The 22,463-nt window shown below is 37.5% G+C and overlaps 1 protein-coding gene across 1 annotated transcript; it reads right to left on the reverse strand.

The window, feature by feature from the left end:
- Positions 1–2,382: 2,382 nt before the first annotated feature.
- On the reverse strand, positions 2,383–22,457 carry LOC123564448 (uncharacterized). The gene is made up of 8 exons (XM_053537074.1): positions 22,331–22,457; positions 19,700–19,814; positions 18,151–18,318; positions 17,608–17,682; positions 8,719–8,941; positions 8,119–8,327; positions 7,318–7,478; positions 2,383–3,260 (listed from the first exon to the last, which is right to left on the reverse strand). The coding sequence occupies exons 1-8, from the start codon at positions 22,355–22,357 to the stop codon at positions 3,006–3,008; spliced, it is 1,233 nt and encodes a 410-aa protein (XP_053393049.1). The 5' UTR covers positions 22,358–22,457; the 3' UTR covers positions 2,383–3,005.
- Between the last annotated feature and the right edge of the window lie 6 nt (positions 22,458–22,463).

Below are 22,463 nucleotides of genomic sequence, written 5' to 3' on the forward strand. Positions count from 1 at the left end.
TATTGGGATTATTACAGCACATGCAGATGATGATGGTAAAGACATATTTTGAGTTTCACCTCATTATCTTATATAGTACCAAAGTGAAACGTTATGTCCAGAAAACGAAATTTGTCAAAAAAATTAAGTACGAAAGGGGCAAAATTTGGTCAAAAATACAAATCAGAGTTATGGGGATTGTTACCACACATGCAGATGATGATGATAAAGATACATTTTAAGTTTCAAGTCTTTATCTTATATTGTACTAAAGTTATATCCAGAAAGCAAAGATTTCCAAAACACTTTAAGTATGAAAGGGGCATAATTCTGTCAAAAATACAATTAGAGTTACGGGGATTGTAAACACACATGCAGATGATGATTAAAAAGAATTTTTTTTTAGTTTCAAGTCATTATCTTTTAAAGCACCAAAGATATGTCTATAAACGAAGCTTTCAAAAAAAAAATTGTGACCTTGACCTTGTGTATAATGGGCCCAGCCCCTGCACATACTTTGTTTTTATGCTGGACAATGTTTATGTGAACTTAAGTAAGATATAAGCAATAGTAACAAAGATATGACAGTAAAACAAAGGTAGCCGAAAAACTTTAACCAAGAAGCTCACGCCGACGCCGCAACGGGGCGAGAAGAATACCCCCCCTATTCTCCACATAGTGGAGCTAAAAAATGTGTTTTTAGAATTAAAGTTAAGGTCGTTAGAATCTAGAAAACATCACTTTTTGCAAAATAACATGGACATTCGGCGATCACTGTTTTATCATTTCTAAAAATAGAATATCAATCTTTTCGAGACTTTGGTATGTATTCTCACAATATTTTGTTTACAGAGGGGTATTGATATCTTAGGTAAATAACAGTTAAAACTATATAAAATCATTACTTATTCATTAAGAAATCAATTACTGGATGGCTGGAAAATCTTTTAGAGACGTTCGATGATCCCATGCAGTTTTATTTCTCGGGGGAAGGTTGGGGGTGGTTAGATAAAGGGTCAAGGTCACTGTGGCATTGAACAGTAAAATTTCCCGAGAACGGTTATGCTAAGAGTCTTTAAACTTGGTGGATATACATCTCGTGAGCTTAATTATGACTACCTGATGAAACTTATTTATGTGTTTATAGATCACATGTCAAGATTACTTTGACAATGAATAGCAAAATTCTTTCCGACCAATCACTAGAAAACAGTTAGTCCCAGAGTACCCTTGACATTTGTAGAGGCCGCCACAACTGTAAAAGGGATGCATGTGCAAACAAACTTATTCAGACACAGACAACTGTTAGAATGTAATATACATGTTTGTTGTGACTTATATTTTTTTTCAATACTGATAAGGTGTGTGTTTATGAAAAATGTTTTCTAAAACAACTTAAATCTGCATTTATGTATTTTGCATTTCAAAAATACTACTGATTTTTAATATCTTTTACATGCTTTTTATATGGGGACCTTGTAAAGATGCTACAAATCTAGTCTGTTGGAGATCCATCCAGTGACTCATGAAAAGAAGTTGTTTAAAGGTTATTCTATTTTCAGTCCAAGCGGCCTCTAATCTCTAGCAGCCACTGAAAGGGGCAAAGTAACCTCCCACCACCCCTTTTAAAAAACTTTGGAATGGACCTAAAGATACTACAGTCAAAGTTTGATGAAGATGCATCAAGTAGTTCATGGGAAGTCTCTTAGAGATATTTTCTATTTTTAGCTCTGGCTGCCCCTATATGGGGCCAGGTATCCCATTTGAACCCATTTGGCATAGAACCTTAAAGTGATGCGAAAGACAAAGTCTGTTGAAGATCCATCAAGCTGTTCATGAGAAGTAGTCTGTTTTTTTTCATTTTTAGCTATAACAGTCTTTAGAAGGGGCAAACTGCCTTTTGACAGGACGTGATATAAATGCCATAGATGGTATTCCAATCATCCTGCCTTGTGACAGGAAATTATACAAATACTATAGACAGTATTCTTTTCATATAACAAAACCATTTCATCCTTTTCTTATGCATAAGCTTTTTTTTTCAAAGAATATTTTGATTGACCTTACATTTCAGTCTTATGGCAGTCACTGGATAGTTGTTCCTTTACGAAAAATTTCTGGGATCAAATTGATTAATCACGTTCTTCTAGCTTTGTCTTTGTACAAGTTTACAACTTTATGTTTTCTTTGACTAATAATCAGTGCTTGTCCATATTTTAATACTTTCACTTTTCTTGCTATGTTGAGTTTGTATGTATTAATCTTTTAATTCTAAACCTGAACACTCTAGAAAACCTTAGTCTACAATTCTTCCCTTCATTTTCATTTGCTCAACACTTTTCAACATGCAATAATTTTCTGTAGTTTACCGTATATAATAAAGATCAATGAAGGAAGCAAAAATCTCTTGTCACATCATTTTTTATTAATTGAAACGTGGAAAGAACCACTAATAGAAAAACTAGAAAAACTAAAAATATTCAAAAACGTAATTATTATCAAACTTATTAGACTATTTTCAAATTAAAATCTTAGAACTACTGCAGGAGTAGTTCATTAAACTGAAATGTGATCAAATTCTTAATTGTGTACTATCATGCTAAATTTATTCCTTTGCAAAAAAACATATTTGATATCAGTGTCAAAAATGCATTATCAAGGATCTAATGAACTTGCAATAAGGATCCCTAAAATAATAGTTATTGTTAATACGATGCTGATATCACAGCTTATGGAAGTAAATTTTAATTTATCTATAAAGAGAAAAACACAATTTTTTCTCGATAATCAAATCATTACAGATAGTCTCATTATACACTTAATTTAATAAATAAATAATAAAAGTGTGATTGTCTCCCTGCACTTTGTTAGACAGAATAAAAACCAGTAAATAAAACAGTTTATTTCCCATCACAAAATATTATGCAAGCACACCAATACAACTGAGCAGTGAGAAAACCAAATTTGGCACAGCAAAATCTTCCTGTGTGTCTCGTCTTTGGTTGCTAGCCGTCTTGCCGCCACCTCTAGTCATGCTTCAGATGATGTTTGTGATGGGGTTTACCTGCCAACGGACCAGACAGTAGCAGGTTGAAGCACCACACAAGTCCAAGGAAACACACCCCGCAGATGATTACAATGTATTCCATGTGGTTCTCGTATGGTGTACCACAGATCGTGTACCAACGTGAACCATGCTCCGGGACGTCACTCACACAGTGGAAATCAAAAACTTTTTCGTCATAGTCACTAAGGCACAGGTACTTTCTTTTAGAGAGAACCTGAAACAATGAAATACAATGTTTTGTAACAAAATTTTCACCTTACAAATTTAAAGGTATTAAATGCAATAAATTATGCAATAGGACTCCTCAACAAGCCAGATGATCCCCCAACTTTTTACTCCAGAAGCTGCATCAACCCCTGATCTTGCTTTATGTACGGATGACATACATGGACATGTCAAGCGGGAAGTCAATGAACAACTAGGAGGTAGTGACCATCGCCCAGTCTTACTATGGACCGTACAGCCTCTACTTCACCTAACATCCCCAGATGGAACTACAAGAAGGCCAGGTGGACCTTTTACCAAAGTCTGAGTGATGAGCTCTGTAAGGACATCAGAGTGGAAGGTAGAGACATCAACCGGGTTGTCAAAGACTTCAACGCCAGTATACTTAAGGCTGCTTACAGCGCCATTCCAAGGGGAGCAAGAAAGGACTATAAGCCCTACTGGAGTGATGAGTTGGAGAATCTACAGGCAAAGTTATCAGAAGCCAGGGAGGAAGCAGAAAACAATCCCTCACAAGAAAGTAACCTCTCTCTACAGCAAGCCAAGGCCAAATTCCTCAGGCACAAACGGGAGGCACAGAGGAAGAGCTGGATAAACAAAACAGCCTCGCTCAACCTAGAGCAAGATGGCCAAAAGCTGTGGAGACTGACGAGACAGCTGAACGATGAAGAAACAGGAATAGGCTCAGTAACTCTTGAAGAGAATGGTGAACTGTTGACGGGTAAACAAGCGGCAAACGCTTTTGCCTCTAACTACAAATATGTTTCCAACATCCCCATCAACAGGGAACGGCAAAGGGAAGCCCGGAGAGAAAAAAAGGAAGGCAGATAAGACAAGTGACACCAGAATGCATGAAGCAGGGTCTTAAATTGGACCAGATGGAGTCACAAATGAAATGCTGACCCATCTAGGCACTGAAGCAATTTGCAAACTCCTGGAAATTTACAACTACAGCTGGACACAAGGACTGCTTCCACAGATATGGAAAGAGGCAGTCATGATCCCCATCCACAAGAAAGGGAAGGACCCAAAGAAAGCTGCAAGCTACCGCCCAATCAGCCTAACCAGCTGTGTTGGAAAGACCATGAAGAGGATTGTGAATGCATGCCTGAAGTGGAACACAGAGACTAACAACCTATTCACAACGTAACAAGCTGGCTTCAGACAATTCCGCTCCACTAGGACCAGACCACTTATCTATCGCAAGAGATTGAGGACGCCTTCCAAGAGCAGAAAGTCGTGCTTACAGCATGGATTGATCTGCAGAGGGCGTTTGACAAAGTCTGGACTGATGGACTCTTCGTCAAGCTGATGAGGACTGGAGTAGGAGGTCACATGCTGAGGTGGATTAAGTCATACCTCCACAACAGGAGAGCAATAGTCTGTTTAGAACATGCCAGCAGCAGGAAGTTCCTGTTGCGTCATGGTGTCCCACAAGGCGGAGTCTTATCCCCTACACTCTTCTTGCTTTTCATCAATGATATGGTGTCTGAACTACCGAAAGGAGTTAAGGCTGCTCTGTATGCTGACGATCTGGTGTTATGGTGTAAGGAAGAACATGCCACTACAGCCACATACAGGATGCAACAAGTCATCAACAAGCTTTCAGTATGGGCTGAAGATTGGTGTGTATCGATCAATACAGAGAAATCGTCCACCACACTATTCTCCCTGTCGTCAAAGCAGAGGGCGGGTAAAATCAAGATGGGAAATACTTCGCTGATTGAAACAGACGAGGCAAAATACCTCGGAGTGACCTTTGACAAATGGCTAACCTGGAAGCCCCACATTAGTCAAGCAGAAGGGAAGGCCCGTAGGAAGCTTGCCATGATGCGCAAACTTGCTGGAACAACATGGGGAGCAAATGAGCAAATACTCAAGACAGTATATCAGGTAACAGTGAGACCCCATTTAGAGAATAGCTCAACTGCCTGGTCCACTACTGCCAAAACTAACCAACAGGCTTTAGACAAGGTCCAGAACCAAGCATTGCGGATCATGACAGGTGCTACAAAGTCTACACCAATCTCCTTCATGGAGAAGCTAACAGGCACACAGCCGTTACAAGACAGAAGACATCCAAAATTTCTGCTGCAAGCAGAGAAGTTCAGGTCTTTTCAAGACCATCCCATGAAAGCCAAGCTAGATGGCTACATAAAGAATCGGCTCAAACGTAGCAGCTTCGTACATGAGGCAAAGAAAATCAACCGAGAGTTCAAAACTGAGCTGAGCATACCAACGACTCTCCTAGACATTATAAACCCACTAGCGAATGACCTGTCCTCAGTGACTGCGAGACTTCCTGTTCCTCGTCTTGACCGCGGGAAGCAAGAGGATGAAGGCATTCGGAAGAGCCTCACACTTGCTATGATCAATGAAGACTATCCTCTGGAATCATGGACTCGTGTCTATACAGACGGATCAGCCACATGCGCCATCAAAGATGGAGGAGCAGGAGTTTTCATTCAATACCCATCTGGCAAGAGAGAAACACTACATGCAGCCACAGGAAAACACTGCAGCAATTACAAGGCAGAGACTGAAGCACTCATGAAGGCCGTCTCAATGGTTGAAGACTCGGCAGAAGAAAGCTCCTCAGTCGTCTTTCTCACTGAAGCACTGTCTGTCATGGAAACTCTGATCAACAATAAAGCTCCGCAGCTAGCCAGGAGAATGCAGAGCCTGAGTATAACCTGCAAAGTAGCACTTCAGTGGATTCCATCCCATTGTGACTTGCAGGCAATGAAGAGGCAGACAAACTGGCTAAGCCAGGAGCTCAGTCAGAACAACCAACAGAACCTGTGAGTTACAAGGAGAAAGTCACCATCATCAAGGCACTAACGAGACCAAGGACGGAGGAAGATGCTTTTCATCTCCTTGATCGGTCTGAACAAGTGATGATGGTCAGGCTCCGCTAAGGGCACAACAAGCTCAATGCTCACATGTACAAGAAATACAGACTGATATCATCGCCAACTTGTCCATGTGGTGAAGAAGATCAGACTGTGGAGCATATACTTAAGAGATGTTAAAGGTAAGACCAGGAGCGAGCTGCGACTTGGCCGATAGATACCTCAATCCACCAGAAATTGTATGGAGGCATTGAGGATCTGCGGCAAACCACAAGTTTCATCGAGGCTACTGGTCTGACAGTGTAGTCGTGAATGATAAGAAGAAGAAGAAGATGCAATAGGACAAGAGAGCCATGATGACCCTGTATCTCGCCCACCAGAATTTCACAGCTCAAGCAGGTACATCAAAAGAAACATTATTAATGAGCCTGCAGACTGCACCGATGCACAGGCTGGTCTGGATCCATGCTGGTCGCAAATGCACTATGTTGGTTTTCTCATGGTGTGGCTCATTTCATAAACTTGCCTGCAGATTCAGAGGAAAAGATTTTTAAAGTTTTCCATACAGCCCATATAAGAAAACCAGACCCACTCAACAGTTTTTGTTATGGACAAATCCATATGGCATTTAACAATCTGAGTACATGGCCACGCATGAAACAATTCTGTGATATTATTTCATTTGTTATTTTGTATAATGGCATTGGAAGAATTTTCTGTTTTAAGCTCTGGTGGTAAAGTTTTCTGATAAAATGAAATATTATGAACACTCTTATTAGATGTTCACCAAAGAAACATTGCTATGAAATTATTCCAAAATTGGAACAACAGTTTTCAGCTATGGTTTTTGAGGAATCTGCATAACAAGAACAATCTTGTTAAATCAAGGCTCACACTCGGCTTGAACAAATAACAGCTACATGTTCAACCTAGATAAAGCATGATAAAAAACTGATGCACACCTATCTGTTAAGATTTGTACTGTAATAAAAAGAAACTTTCAGTCCTGGGACTCCCAAACTTTCAAATGTATAAGGGGATAATAATTATGTTTCTGTTTTGTTGACTTTTTCCATACAAATCTGACAGCATGTAAACAAATTTATTTGTTTACTTTTTTTCAACGCTCAGTAACAAAAATGCAGTTTTTAACAGAAAATATGAGTTCCATTTAAATATAAGTATCGTACATACATGTTTAAATGGTGTTTGTACTGGCTCCGTCTCATTACAGGGTCCGACTGGTTCATGGAGTCCGGTCACAACATTATTCTCTGGTTTTGAGGTAAATACCAGGTATATGAAGAATGTGTAATGTAGAATCACTTCTGTCATTATTTCATCTAAAAACCATCCTGTAAATGGCAAACAATAAATGAAGTTTATGTTATTTAACCCTTACCCTTATATTACATATACCCTTAAATTTCTATAATGAACTTGTCCATCTTTCAATTTGAACAGTACCATTAACTAATGAAAGGGTTGCTTACTAAAAGGATACTGACTGAATGGTGAACAGCGCAGTCTGATGCAGGCTGTGTGGTCTGCACTGGTCGCAAAGGCAGAATCACTTGCCACCAGCAGGCTAAGGGTTAAAGGGAACTTGAATTTCATAGCAATGCAATTTTTAGTGTTTTCACAATGGGCTACAAAAGAAGCCCAACATTTGCTAAGCAACCAAACAGAAAACTTACTGCAGTTCAACTAATTTGAATTTACCATGGTAACAAGGTAACCTACTTCCTTAAGTAAGGTTTGTGATTAATTAATTAAAGTAACAGTTACCAAATGGTATTTCTCTTTCAAAGTATAAAAAGTTGTTAAGTTTCTTGAAGACTGCCTTCTCTGATTTCTCAACCGTAATAATAAAATGAGCAAGTACACAGCCTCAAAAAGGATGGATTTTAACTCTTATTTACAAGTCAAATTCAATTTTACCTATAAACTTATTTTACTTCTATTTCTGGCTTCTATAAATACTGTTTAACTTACTTTTACTATGATGAGCTCCGCTCCTGTCAACATTTCTGTCACCCATCCATATAATAAGGCCATAGACAACAACAAGCAGCATCACACAGACTTCGGTGTGAATACCAAAAGTGTCATGCAATGGATGGTATATAAACACAAACTGTACCACGCCCAGTGGGAATCCAAACATTGCTGCCAACAAACAACATACAGTCTCCTGCAAGAAACTGTGAAAAAAGAAGAATCATTCTGATAATATACCCAGTATTTCCCACTATTAAACAGAAAGCATTATAAATATATTTTTAGATTTTTTTAGCAAAATAAATGTCAGGTTTTCTATGCAAGCCAATGAATTGTTACATAAAACTGACATTCATATTTTATACTGATACAAAACTTACCAGGTAATATATTTACTATTTGTTTCTATTGTGAAATTTAGTATTTTTCCCTGTGATTAAGTTAGAATAAGTTTACATTTAGATTAAACATTCTGAAACAAGTCTACACAATGCTGACAATTCAAACAAGATCAAAAACAGTGAAAATTCACTAAACTTGGTTTTATCAACTTAAACCTAAGACACTAAACAATACAGGTATTATTTTTCCTACCCAGCATACTGGTATGTATCCTTGCCAGGGGCCAGCAGTTTATGGCTACCATGGAAAACAGCAGTAAAACTACAGGCGAATGTAGCATGAAAATAGTAGCTTGTCCATGGTACCCAGTAATGTCGGTCATAAATGTTGGGGTCAGTGTCATGCCATGTCCAGAATAGGTTCTTTATACCCAGAATATCATATGGTAGGTCAAGCATCACCACTGTCAGCCCAACTGTAGGTAGAACACATGCATCTCATATGTACATCTGATATATCACAGGAATCTGATAATACAAGCTACAAGTTACACATATATATGATACTGCAAGTCTCACTGTAGTCACAAGTTACACATATATATGATATGACACGTTGCACTGTAGCCACAGATTACACACAATAGGATACAGCAAGTGGCACTGTAGCCACAGATTACACATGATAGGATACTACAAGTCACACTGTAGCCACAGATTACACAAAATAGGACACTACAAGTCTCACTGTAGCCACAGATTAAACACAATAGGATACTACAAGTCGCACTGTAGTCACAGATTACACACAATAGGACACTACAAGTCACACTGTAGCCACAGATTACACACAATAGGACACTACAAGTCACACTGTAGCCACAGATTACACACAACAGGACACTGCAAGTCGCACTGTAGCCACAGATTACACACAACAGGACACTGCAAGTCACACTGTAGCCACAGATAACACACAACAAGATACTGCATGTTGCACTGTAGCCACAGATAACACACAACAGGATACTGCAAGTCACACTGTAGCCACAGATTACACACAACGGGACACTACAAGTCGCACTGTAGCCACAGATTACATACAAAGCTGAAATGACCATAATCTATGAAAAGATCCTTTAGAAGCACAGAACACAACCATGCAACAATAGCAGGCTCGGCCTGACTGAGTCTGTTCATTTAAGCTAATGAAATGCGCCAAACCCCAAATGCGCACTAGCACCAGCTTAAGCAGAATTCAGTTACAGTAAAATTGAATGTTCTGCAAGATCACATTGTAGTCACAGGTTACTTATAAATCGGATACAACGATTCACATTGCAGACTATTCTGAAAAAGAAGAAACAAGGATAAAAAGCCTTCACTATCCTCTTCATCTCACAAATGTAGGAAGAGTACCAAACTGAGAGATCAAATACCATATCTAATCCTATGTTTACCCATGCACTGGTATGACAGCCATACAAAGCCATACAATATGTAAGTACCAGATATCCAGTTCAAAGTAAGATAGTTTCTCCCCCCTCCAATCCATTCATAACAGAGGATTATGTATTTTTCAATGGCCTAATAGGTAGGACTATTTGTAAGAAGAACTGCAAAGAAACTAAATAAAAGACACATATATCAAGATCTCAGTGTGCTCCTGTTTTAAATAAGATTTTAACAATGATGCTCATTTCTGTAAAAATTCAAAATTTTGGTAATACCCATAATTATAATAACGAAGAGCAACATCTGGTAAAATTCACTGCTTTCAATTACTGAAGCTATATACTATACTTTGTGACGTACTTGACAACTCTTAACAGGTAAAAGCAAAAATAGGTGTAGCAAGAGCTGTCCGTAAGACAGCGCGCTCAACTTTTCTCAGTGCTTCACTCTGAATTTGAACTTTGCCATTTAAAAAAAAAAATCCAAGTTAAAAAGGGGCATAACTCTGTTAAAATTCAAATTATAGTTATGTGAATTGTGTCTCCTGGTGTAGACTTTAATAGTAAATAACTATTTTGAGTTTCAAGTCAAAAGCTTTAATAGTAACAGAGATATTTGACTTTATCAAAAATTTTAATAAAAAAATCTAAGTTTAAAGGGGCATAATTCTGTCAAAATTCAAATCAGAGTTATGGGGATTGTTTCTCCTGGGGTAGACTTTGATGGTAAATAAGTATTTTAAGTTTCAAGTCAAAAGCTTTGATAGTAACAGAGATATTTGACTTTATCAAAAACTTTAACTAAAAATTCTAAGTTAAAAAGGGGCATAATTCTGTCAAAATTCAAATCAGAGTTATGGGAATTGTGTCTCCTGGTGTAGATTTTGATAGTTACAGTAAATAACTATTTTGAGTTTCAAGTCAAAAGCTTTAACAGAAACAGAGATATTTGACTTCATCAAAAATTTTAACAAAATGTCTAAGTTAAAAAGGGGCATAATTCTGTCAAAATTCAATTCAGTGTTATGGGGATTGTTTCTCCTGGTGTAGACTTTAATAGTAAATAAGTATTTTAAGTTTCAAGTCAATAGCTTTGACAGTAACAGAGATATTTGACTTTATCAAAAACTTTCACCAAAAATTCTAAGTTAGAAAGGGGCATAATTCTGTCAAAATTCAAATCAGAGTTATGGGGATTGTTTCTCCTGGTGTAGACTTTGATAGTAAATAACTATTTTAAGTTTCAAGTCAATAGCTTTGATAGTAACAGAGATATTTGACTTTATCAAAAACTTTAACCAAAAATTCTAAGTTAAAAAGGGGCATAATTCTGTCAAATTTCAATCAGAGTTATGGGGATTGTTTCTCCTGGTGTAGACTTTGATAGTAAATAACTATTTTAAGTTTCAAGTCAATAGCTTTGATAATAACAGAGATATCTGACTTTATCAAAAACTTTAACCAACGCAGACGCCGACGCCGATGCCGACACCGACGCCAGGGTGAGTGCAATAGCTCTACATTTTCTTCGAAAAGTCGAGCTAAAAAAGTATTTTTACACATTTATTATCTGCCAAAAGTCACCTATATTGACAGGTTGTCCTTAAAACCACACTGATAACGATAGTGATGTCAGGTTATAGTACTACCAAACCTGAGGTATAAAAATAGAATGTTTTACAGGGCTTTTCATCCTTATATAACAACAGTGTGCAATCTACTTATTTGATCAATCAGAGCGAGTTATTCTTCAAACAAGAGGGTCATGATGACCCTGAATCGCTCACCTGAGTAATATGAGCTACATGTTTCAAATGTCAAGCTGATGATTTTCAGAAATTTTTTGGAAGATTTTCCGATGTACAATCAAGTAACCCCTGGGGCGGGGCCAATTTTACCCCAGGGGTCATGATTTGAATAAAGTTTGCAGAAGTCTACTAGACAATACTACATATCAAATATCTAAGATCTGGGCCTTCTGGTTTATTTTAGAAGATTTCTCAATGTACAATCAAGTAACCCCTGGGCTGGGTCAATTTGACCCCGGCCTGAGGGGGTCAAGATTTGAACAAATTTTGTAGAGGTCCACTAGGCAATGCAACATGTCAAATATCTAAGCTCTAGACCTTCTGGTTTATTTTTAATAAATTTTGATGATTTTTCTATGTACAATCAAGTAACCTCATGGGATGGGGTCAACCTGACCCCGGGGGAAGTGATTTGAACAAGTTTTGTAGAAGTCTATCAGGCAATGCTACAGGTCAAATTTCTAAGATCTAGGCCTTCTGGTTTATTTTTAGACTTTTTTTCAAGATTTTCCTACGTAAAATCAAGTGACCCCTGGGGTGGGGTCAATTTTGACCCCGGGGGACATGATTTGAACAAATTTTGTAGAGGTCCACTAGGCAATGCTACAAGTAAAATATCTAAACTCTAGGCCTTCTGGTTTATTATTAGAAAAATTTTGAAGATTTTCCTATGTAAAATCAAGTGATCCCTGGGGAGGGGTCAATTTTGACCTCGGGGTTCATAATTTGAACAAATGTTGTAGAGGTCCACTAGGCAATGCTACATGTGAAATATCTAAGCTCTAGGCTTTCTGGTTTATTTTTAGAAATTTTTTGAAGATTTTCCTTTGTAAAATCAAGTGACCCCTGGAGCAGGGTCAATTTTGACCCCAGGGTCATGATTTGAACAATTTTAGTAGAGATCCACTAGGCAATGCTACATGTCAAATATCTAAGCTCTAGGGTCCCTGGTTTTTGAGAAGAAGATTTTTGAAGATTTTCCTATGTAAAATCAAGTGACCCCTGGGGCGGGGTCAATTTTGACCCCGGGGTCACGATTTGAACAAATTTTGTAGAGGTCCACTCAGCAATGCTACATGTGAAATATCTAAGCTCTAGGCCTTCTGGTTTATTTTAAAAAAAAAGTTTAATATTTTCCTATGTAAAATCAAGTGACTCCTGGGGCGGGGTCAACTTTGACCCCGGGGTCATGATTTTAACAAATGCAGTAAAGGTCCACTAGGCAATGCTTCACACCAAATATCTAAGCTCTAGAGCTTCTGGTTTTTGAGAAGAAGATTTTTAAAGTTTTTCCCCTCGGTTGCCATGGCAACCAGAGTTCTGCATGGAATTCAATTCTTTGAACAATTTTGAAAGATCATTCCTGTGAAGTTTGGCGTAATTCTGCCCAGTGGTTTTCAAGAAGAAGATTTTTTTACAAATTGTTGAAGCACGACAGACGACGCACAACGGACGACTGACATCAAGCGGTCACAATAGTTCACCTTGTCACTTTGTGACAGGTGAGCTAAAAATGTGGCTTCTTATTCCTGAAGACCAATGAGACTGCAACAATAATTTTCGAAGAACTGCTCTACACGCTGAAGAGCATCGACTGAATGAGCATGCGTCCGTCCATTAATATTCATTTTTTTCTGAAAGTATAGGTATCGTATTTCAAAGCAAGAAGACACATTTTTGTTACTTCAAAGTGTCAGTCAAAGGTAGGTGGAGAATCTGATACCATTTGTAAATGTTAAGTTAAATGAACACGACTGACTCTGCAATTCTCATTGGTCAAACGCAGATTTCACACTATGTCAGATCAAGTCCATGAAGAGAATTCTCCGAGAAAAAGAAACCTTGGTCAGTCACTCCCTACTGGTGTCTTTTTCACGATGAATTCACTTCATAAAGCCTATCTACAAGAGGACCATGATAGTCCTGAATCGCTCACCTCTTCCCACATGACCAAGTTTTGAGTATGACGTCGTTTTTTTCTATTATTTGACATAGTGACCTAGTTTTTGAGCTCATGTGACCCAGTTTTGAACTTGATCTAGATATTATCAAGATAAAAACTCTGACCCATTTTCAAGAAGATCCATTGAAAAATATGGTCTCTAGAGAGGTCACAAGGTTTTTCTAATATTTGACCTATTGACCTAGTTTTCGAAGGTACGTGACCCTGTTTTGAACTTTACCTAGATATCATCAAGGTGAACATTCTCACTAATATTCATGAAGATTTCATGAAAAATATGGCCTCTAGAGAGGTCACAAAGTTTTTCTATTTTTATACCTACTGGCCTAGTTTTTGATCGCATGTGACCCAGTTTCGAAACTGACCTAGATATCATCAAGGTGAACATTCAGATCAATTTTCATGAAGATCCATTGAAAAATATGGCCTCTAGAGAGGTCAAAAGATTTTAATAATTTTAGACCTACTGACCTAGTTTTTGACCGCAGTTGACCCAGTTTCAAACATGACCTAGATATCATCAAGATGAACATTCAGACCAACTTTCATACAGATCCCATGAAAAGTATGGCCTCTAGAGAGGTCACAAGGTTTTTTTATTATTTGACCTACTGAACTAGTTGTCTAAGGTACGTGACCCAGTTTCAAACTTGACCTAGATATTATCAAGGTGAACATTCTGACCAATTTTTATGGAGATCCATTAACAAGTATGGCCTTTAGAGAGGTCACAAGGTTTTTCTATTTTTAGATCTACTGACCTAGTTTTTGACCGCACTTGACCCAGTTTCGAACTTGACCTAGATATCATCAAGATGAACATTCAGACCAACTTTCATACAGATCCCATGAAAAATATGGCCTTTAGAGAGGTCACAAGGTTTTTCTATTATTTGACCTACTGACCTAGTTTTTGATGGCACGTGACCCACTTTCGAAAGTGACCTAGATATCATCAAGATGAATATTCAGACCAACTTTCATATAGATCCCATGAAAAATATGGCCTCTAGAGAGGTCACAAGGTTTTCCTATTATTTGACCTACTGACCTAGTTTTTGACGGCACGTGACCCACTTTCAAACCTGACTTAGATATCATCAAGGTGAACATTCTGACCAATTTTCATGAAGATCTCATGAAATATATGGCCTCTAGAGAGGTCACAAGGTTTTTCTATTTTTAGACCTACTGACCTAGTTTTTGATCGAACGTGACCCAGTTTCGAACTTGACCTAGATATCATCAAGATGAACATTCAGACCAACTTTCATACAGATCCCATGAAAAATGTGGCCTTTAGAGAGGTCACAAGGTTTTTCTATTATTTGACCTACTGACCTAGTTTTTGATGGCACGTGACCCAGTTTCGAACTTGGCCTAGATATCATCAAGGTGAAAGTTCTGACCAATTTTCATGAAGATCTTGTGAAATATATGGCCTCTAGAGAGGTCACAAGGTTTTTCTATTTTTAGACCTACTGACCTAGTTTTTGAAGGCACGTGACCCAGTTTCAAACTTGACCTAGATATCATCAAGGTGAACATTCTGACCAATTTTCATGAAGATCTTGTGAAATATATGGCCTCTAGAGAGGTCACAAGGTTTTTCTATTTTTAGACCTACTGACCTAGTTTTTGAAGGCACGTGACCCAGTTTCGAACTTGACCTAGATATCATCAAGATGAACATTCTGACCAACTTTCATAAATATCCTATGAAATATGTGACCTCTAGAGTGGTCACAAGCAAAAGTTTACGCACGCATGCACGGACGGACGGACGGACGATGGACACCGCACGATCACAAAAGCTCACCTTGTCACTTTGTGACAGGTGAGCTAATAATGAAGTTAACGGTCAGCCACTTCCCAATTAAAAAAGAGTTATGTTTTCCAACTTGTGGCAGAAAAACTGCCCTATATGTTTTTAGGGGTTTTTTTTTGGTGACTTGATGATTATATTTCACAAACAAGAGGACCATGATGGTCCTGAATCGCTCACCTCTTCCCACATGATCCAGTTTTGAGTATGACATCGTTTTTTCTATTATTTGACATAGTGACCTAGTTTTTGATCTCATGTGACCCAGTTTTGAACTTGACCTAGGTATTATCAAGATAGAAATTCTGACCAATTTTCATGAAGATCCATTGAAAAATATGGTCTCTAGAGAGGTCACAAGGTTTTTCTATTATTTGACCTATTGACCTAATTTTTTAAGGCATGTGACCCAGTTTCAAACTTGACCTAGATATCATCAAGATAAACATTCAGACCAACTTTCATACAGATCCCATGAAAAATATGGCCTCTAGAGAGGTCACAACGTTTTTTCATTATTTGACCTACTGACCTACTTTCTGATGCACGTAACCCAGTTTCGAACTTGACCTAGATATCATCAAGATGAACATTCTGACCAATTTTTATGGAGATCCATTCACAAGTATGGCCTTTAGAGAGGTCACAAAGTTTTTCTATTTTTAGACCTACTGACCTAGTTTTTGATGGCACATGACCCTGTTTCGAACTTGACCTAGATATCATCAAGATGAACATTCAGACCAACTTTCATGAAGATCCATTGAAAAATATGGCCTTTAGAGAGGTCACAAAGTTTTTCTATTATTTGACCTACTGACCTAGTTTATGATGCACGTGACCCATTTTCAAACTTGACCTAGATATCATCAAGATGAACATTCAGACCTACTTTCATACAGATCCCATGGAAAATATGGCCTCTAGAGAGGTCACAAGGTCTTTCTATTATTTGACCTACTGACCTAGTTTTTGAAGGCACGTGACCCACTTTCGTACTTGACTTAGATATCATCAAGGTGAACATTCTGACTAATTTTCATGAAGATTTCATGAAATATATGGCCTCTAGAGAGGTCACAAGGTTTTTCTATTTTTAGACCTACTGACCTAGTTTTTGACCGCACGTGACCCAGTTTCGAACTTGACCTAGATATCATCTAGATGAACATTCAGACCAACTTTCATACAGATCCCATGAAAAATATGGCCTTTAAAGAGGTCACAAGGTTTTTCTATTATTTGACCTACTGACCTAGTTTTTGAAGGCACGTGACCCAGTTTCGAACTTGACCTAGATATCATCAAGGTGAACGTTCTGACCAACTTTCATGAAGATCTTGTGAAATATATGGCCTCTAGAGAGGTCACAAGGTTTTTCTATTATTTGACCTACTGACCTAGTTTTTGACCGCACGTGACCCAGTTTCGAACTTGACCTAGATATCATCAAGATGAACATTCTGACCAATTTTCATGAAGATCCATTCAAAATTATGGCCTCTAGAGAGGTCACAAGGTTTTTCTATTTTTAGACCTACTGACCTAGTTTTTGATGGCACGTGACCCAGTTTCAAACTTGACCTAGATATCATCAAGGTGAACACTCAGACCAACTTTCATAAAGATCCCATGAAAAATTTGACCTCTAGAGTGGTCACAAGCAAAAGTTTACGGACGGACGGACGCACGGACTGACGGACGGACGGACGGACGACGGACACCTCGCGATCACAAAAGCTCACCTTGTCACTTTGTGACAGGTGAGCTAAAAAGAAAGTACTGTAATGAACTCATTTAGAAATAGGAAACTACGAACTTCCCTCCTCTGTTACAGGCATCTTTTGCAGACAAAATAAAGGCTCTATTTGAACAAACTGCTCTTTTCCCAAAATAGGCAACTATCGCATAAGAATCTCCCAGTTTGAAAGGCCTGGGCCTCATCCCAATTCCCAGATGAAAAGCCCCATTTTATACATGTATATGGAAAGTCTTGACTTGTTCAAGCACAGAAAAAAGAAATGCAAAATGCAGAAACCATCTGAGCCACTCTTGCTTAACAATGACAGGAGGATTTGAATAATTAATTTACCTGCAAATGGTTGAGCCCACCATCTCATCCCTGAGTGACCTACAGCTACACTGGCAGTGTAGATAAATACAGCATCTGAAACATATGCAAACAACTCAGTACACATGTACTCAGGTTTACAATATTTTTATAAAATTAATGTACCTTACTGGAATTGGCTAGTACATAATTGATTACAATTAATATGCCTCCAGTACCAGAGAACGATTTTTTGTACACTTATTGAAGAGTTAAATTTTGTATTTTATTTAGTGAAAAAACAGTTTGACAATTCAGCACAAAAACTAACTGTTTCTATAAGACATAATAATGTCAATGCAGTTATCCAGTGTTTGCGCTGAGAAGACAAATTATCATTTTAATTAATTATGAATAAGTACACAGTCTACAGATGTCAGTAAGTACACAGTCTACAGATGTCAGTAAGTACACTGTCTACAGATGTCAGTACCACAAAGAAATAATCCTTTAATTACCTGTCAGAAAAACCTATCAATGCAAATAAGAAAAAAATCCAGTTTATTAGAGAATGTGTGTACTTACATATACATATAATATATAGAGGTAATCGCTGTCCAATGAACATAAATATTCCCTGAGCATGCCAGAAGCTGTCAATATCAGGCATCCAGTAGCTTACAGCTTCAACAAAAAGGCCATGAAGAATTACAGCAATCCACAGAAACTTAAATCTTCCACCAATACGCTGAGCTGGAAAGTAAACCAACTTGTTTAAGCCTTCAATAAAACATATATCATCAATCCTGTATATTAACACCTAGTACAACTCTTGTGTTACATTCCCAGACATTCAATAACAACAGCCACAATCAATGACTATTAAAAATTCAAAGTAATCAAGGTACTAGTACTTCATTATAAAACACTACGATGGTTTATTGGTGGTAAGAAAAAATATTTTTGAGCAGTCAAGTTTCTCTAGCTTACGATTTTGATGTCTATATCATGTTCATGAGCATTTTGTGGTACCTGAAGAATATAACACACATTATTCTGACTTTTTTTTGTCACTGGTGATGCCACAGTCCTACTACATCATAACTGGCAAATTTCATTTAGTACAACATACTGGAGCTGAATAGCAAGGTTTAACAACAGAAAGGACAATGCTAAAGGTTACTGCTTTGTGCACTAGCTTCATTATGTTGGTATTTCATAAAATTATCTGACAACATTTGGATACAGAATAACACCTATGATATTTTTCTTATTCACCAGTTCATTTGGAAGTAGGATGTAATACTGGAGAGGAAAGAAAGTTAGACTTGGGAAAGTCGAAAAGGGGGCCTTGATTTGAAAGGTCTCTTTATCTGCATATATTTATTTTGTGATTTTTTATGATCATTCCGAAGAATTTCAATGTGATCCAATTGTTTTTATCAAAAATCATAAAAGGGAGTAATGGTCCAGTGAACAAAGCATCAGCCATTCATTCCAGAATGTCATTTATCCGGATAACTTAGAATAAAGCCTGGACTCGGTAAAAGGAAATGAAAATCGTCTTATAAATTAATGGCAACCCATGGGTAAATTTATTCAAACCGCAACGTAACTATCTTAAGATGAAAAATATGAGATCAGATCCGTTGATACAAATAATACCAAATAATGTCTTAAAATCAGCATGTAAGGTGCAAATCTATTTAATCACGAACACTTATCTCAAAAATATTGACACAGACCTACACATTATATTTCACTTTACTATAGACTGTATGTTTATTTCCGACTTTCAGAAGTTTCATTTAAATCTACATTGTAGGAAATTTTTCTTAACGAAAATGTTATTAAAATTGTGATATTCCCATAGACTCTCATTATGAAAACTTGTGCAATTTTTCATATCCGTCTAGCCAAAAATCAAGCATGCTACTCCATCTTTTTTATTTGCCAATTTTTTTTTATGAATTCTCTAAAGTTTTGAAAAATCAGGATTAAATTTTAATCAAATTCTACATTGTAGAAAAACTTTTGATCCAAATGTGCAGAACTACCTTAAGTTATAGAGATAAAGAGGCAAACTCAAGTCTCCCAGTCAACCAAGTATAAGCATATTATAACACATACATACCATGAATGAATGTAAGGGCTGTACAGACAAAGCAGCTCAGTTCCATTTTCAAGAAATCTGGATGAAGTTTGCTTATTTCCGACGGACTGCGGTATCTAACAAACCAGTCCAAAAACTGAAAAATATCAGACAACACACTACATATACTTAAAATTTTACAATAAAGTTGTCCACAGGGTTTAATCTTAGCTTACCTTTAGTAAACAAGCATAACACTGACTTTTACTTCTTGGTATATATTCGTAAGTGTAGATCATAGATGTATCCAGCAAATTATTTCAAGCAACTCCAGTACAACAAGAGCAGTATTTAAAACATTCCCCCCATAATCATAATAATGGCCTGCTGGAAACAATTTTGTATGCTATGACCTTGACCTTAAACTGGTAGCAGCCCTTATAATGTTTTTCTAATTTTAGCTCTAATGATCCCCTGAAGGCCCCAAGTGTCCCCCTCTGAATAAAACTTACAGACAACATTTAAAGTTGTTTAAAGTTTTGTTTTGTTTTATTTCTAGCTGTAGCAGACTATAAAAGGGGCCAAGTACCTCTGCTAAAGACCAACTTTCATGAAGATCCAGCAAGAGAAGAAATTGTTTCAAGGTTTTCCTATTTTCTGCTCTAGTAGGCCTTCAATTAGTTTGTATCTGCTGATTTAAGGCATTTGCAAAATCAGTCCCTCAAGGGCATATCCAGCAGTTGTTACTGCACAGCAGTAAGTCTGTTACTTATATATTCTGTTTTTCATTTAAGAGAATGTTGAATTATTTTCAGACAGTATTAAACACTTTGCGTTGCCCATTGTATTGCAAGGTGCTGCACCATCTCAAGCTTATTTATGTTCTTTAGAGTGTGAGGTGAGCAGACAATTGATGCGTCATCAAGTTGGGGGTGAATAAGGGTGTTATAAGCAAGAGATAGGACATGTTCATTTTAAGTAACTATGTTTCTGTGGATGAACCCCAATGTTTGGTTTCCTGTTGTGCTAAATTTATTGATGTGTGTGTTCCAAGTTGAAAAGTGGCCAAAGGATTTCAGCATAATCTGGCACTGATGGACAGAAAGTGATCACAGTTTTTAAAGCAAGACAGACAAACACCCGAAACCTCAATGAGTCTGAATATTGGGCACAATTAAAAAATTTATGGTGACTAATATATTTGATCATTTCATATATCTTTTCAATTATAGGAATATATGGAATTTCAGGGGTTCCACTAGACCTGAAAACCCAAGATTCCCAGGACCCTTGGGTCCAAATTTTGAAGGATAGATGATGAGATTCGCATGCGTGCTTTCAGTGACCGCGAGCGTTTATTTAGAATACACAAGTTAATTGTAGGAAATAGGATTATGAAAGGAAAATGCCCCCTGGTTCAGAATGATGCTCAGGCAAGTATAATGCCGGGTCCTTTGAGTGTCTTTGGAAAATCTCCCGAGTCCAGACATGGGGTTCCATGTCAAATGGAAACCCTGTGAAATAATAGGACACTTAAAGAATTATAACTTTGAAACCTAAAATTCTGTCTGTCCTATTACACAAAATAGATCTTTTTACGAAAGAAGAAAAAATTTTTCATTAGTATGTAACAATTTTCATGGAATGGACTTGGTTACGTAAGGGGAGAAAAATGTGCAGTCAGAACCCGGGACCCCTCGCTTACAGGGCGAGTGCTCTACGGACTGAGCTAGCCTCCTGCCTGACACATCTTCTCCCCAAACGTGTCCGTAAGTCTAAAAAATAAATAGATCTACAACTTGAAAGGCATACAGAGCTAATCTCGCCAACATCGCGTGGGAACTGAATAAGATCTTGTTTTACCAGTAAATGAAACAGACCTCAGAATGATAAAAATTTGTGTTGTGAAAAACTTTCTATCAGATCTTTTGTTTATAATGATAATGGTGTTTTTTTAATGTAACAGTTTTAGTAATTTCTACACGGGGAAGGAATGAATTTATGATGGAAGTCTGAGAAATCAACAGTGATCGTTTGAAAATTGGACACGATTCAGTTTAATACGTGCCCGCCATATTGCTAGTGTTATAATTTAATAAGCGTCCGTGGATTTGATCACAAGCGATCAAGTCAGCAAATGCTTCAATAAGATAACGTGCTGACACAAGCTTACGCAAGATTATCTCCTGTTGCCATTCTGTGTATTTTATACTTCTTTGCCGTGGCATAAACCCCCACAAATTTAAAATTCATTCTCAAATTCAAGAGGTACATAATACTGCAAGTGTTGTAAGACTGACCAAACAAGCATGCCATGGCCTAATGTTGGGTGCCATATGTCACAGGGTGAGAAAAATGTGCAGTCAGTGCGGGCTCAAACCCAGGACCCCTCACGTACAGGCCGAGTGCTCTATCAATTGAATCGGCTGCCTGACACACCTTCTCCCCTAAAGTGACCAAATCCATACAGTGACACAATCAAAAGATCTTTTGAAACATGTAAATAAAACATTTGAGATAATAACGATGGTAATTTTATTATCCGAACACATTACATCCGAATACATTACTACTGCATTAGACGTGGACAAAAATTAAACCTAAAATCTGCGCTATATTTCAAGTGTCATCTTATTACAATTGAACATGGTAATTAAACACTTCTAAAATTACGTTTTGTTCCTGATTTTGAGAGGCCATTATTGTTAATGCGGTTGATATATCGCAAAATTCTGAACTTTGTTGTCCGGGATGAGGTCAATAGCCTTGACCTGTGAACTTTGATCTTTATCCGCCTACGCGTATT

Source organism: Mercenaria mercenaria, chromosome 2 (genome assembly GCF_021730395.1).
Source record: "Mercenaria mercenaria strain notata chromosome 2, MADL_Memer_1, whole genome shotgun sequence".
Taxonomy (NCBI): Eukaryota; Metazoa; Mollusca; class Bivalvia; order Venerida; family Veneridae; genus Mercenaria; species Mercenaria mercenaria.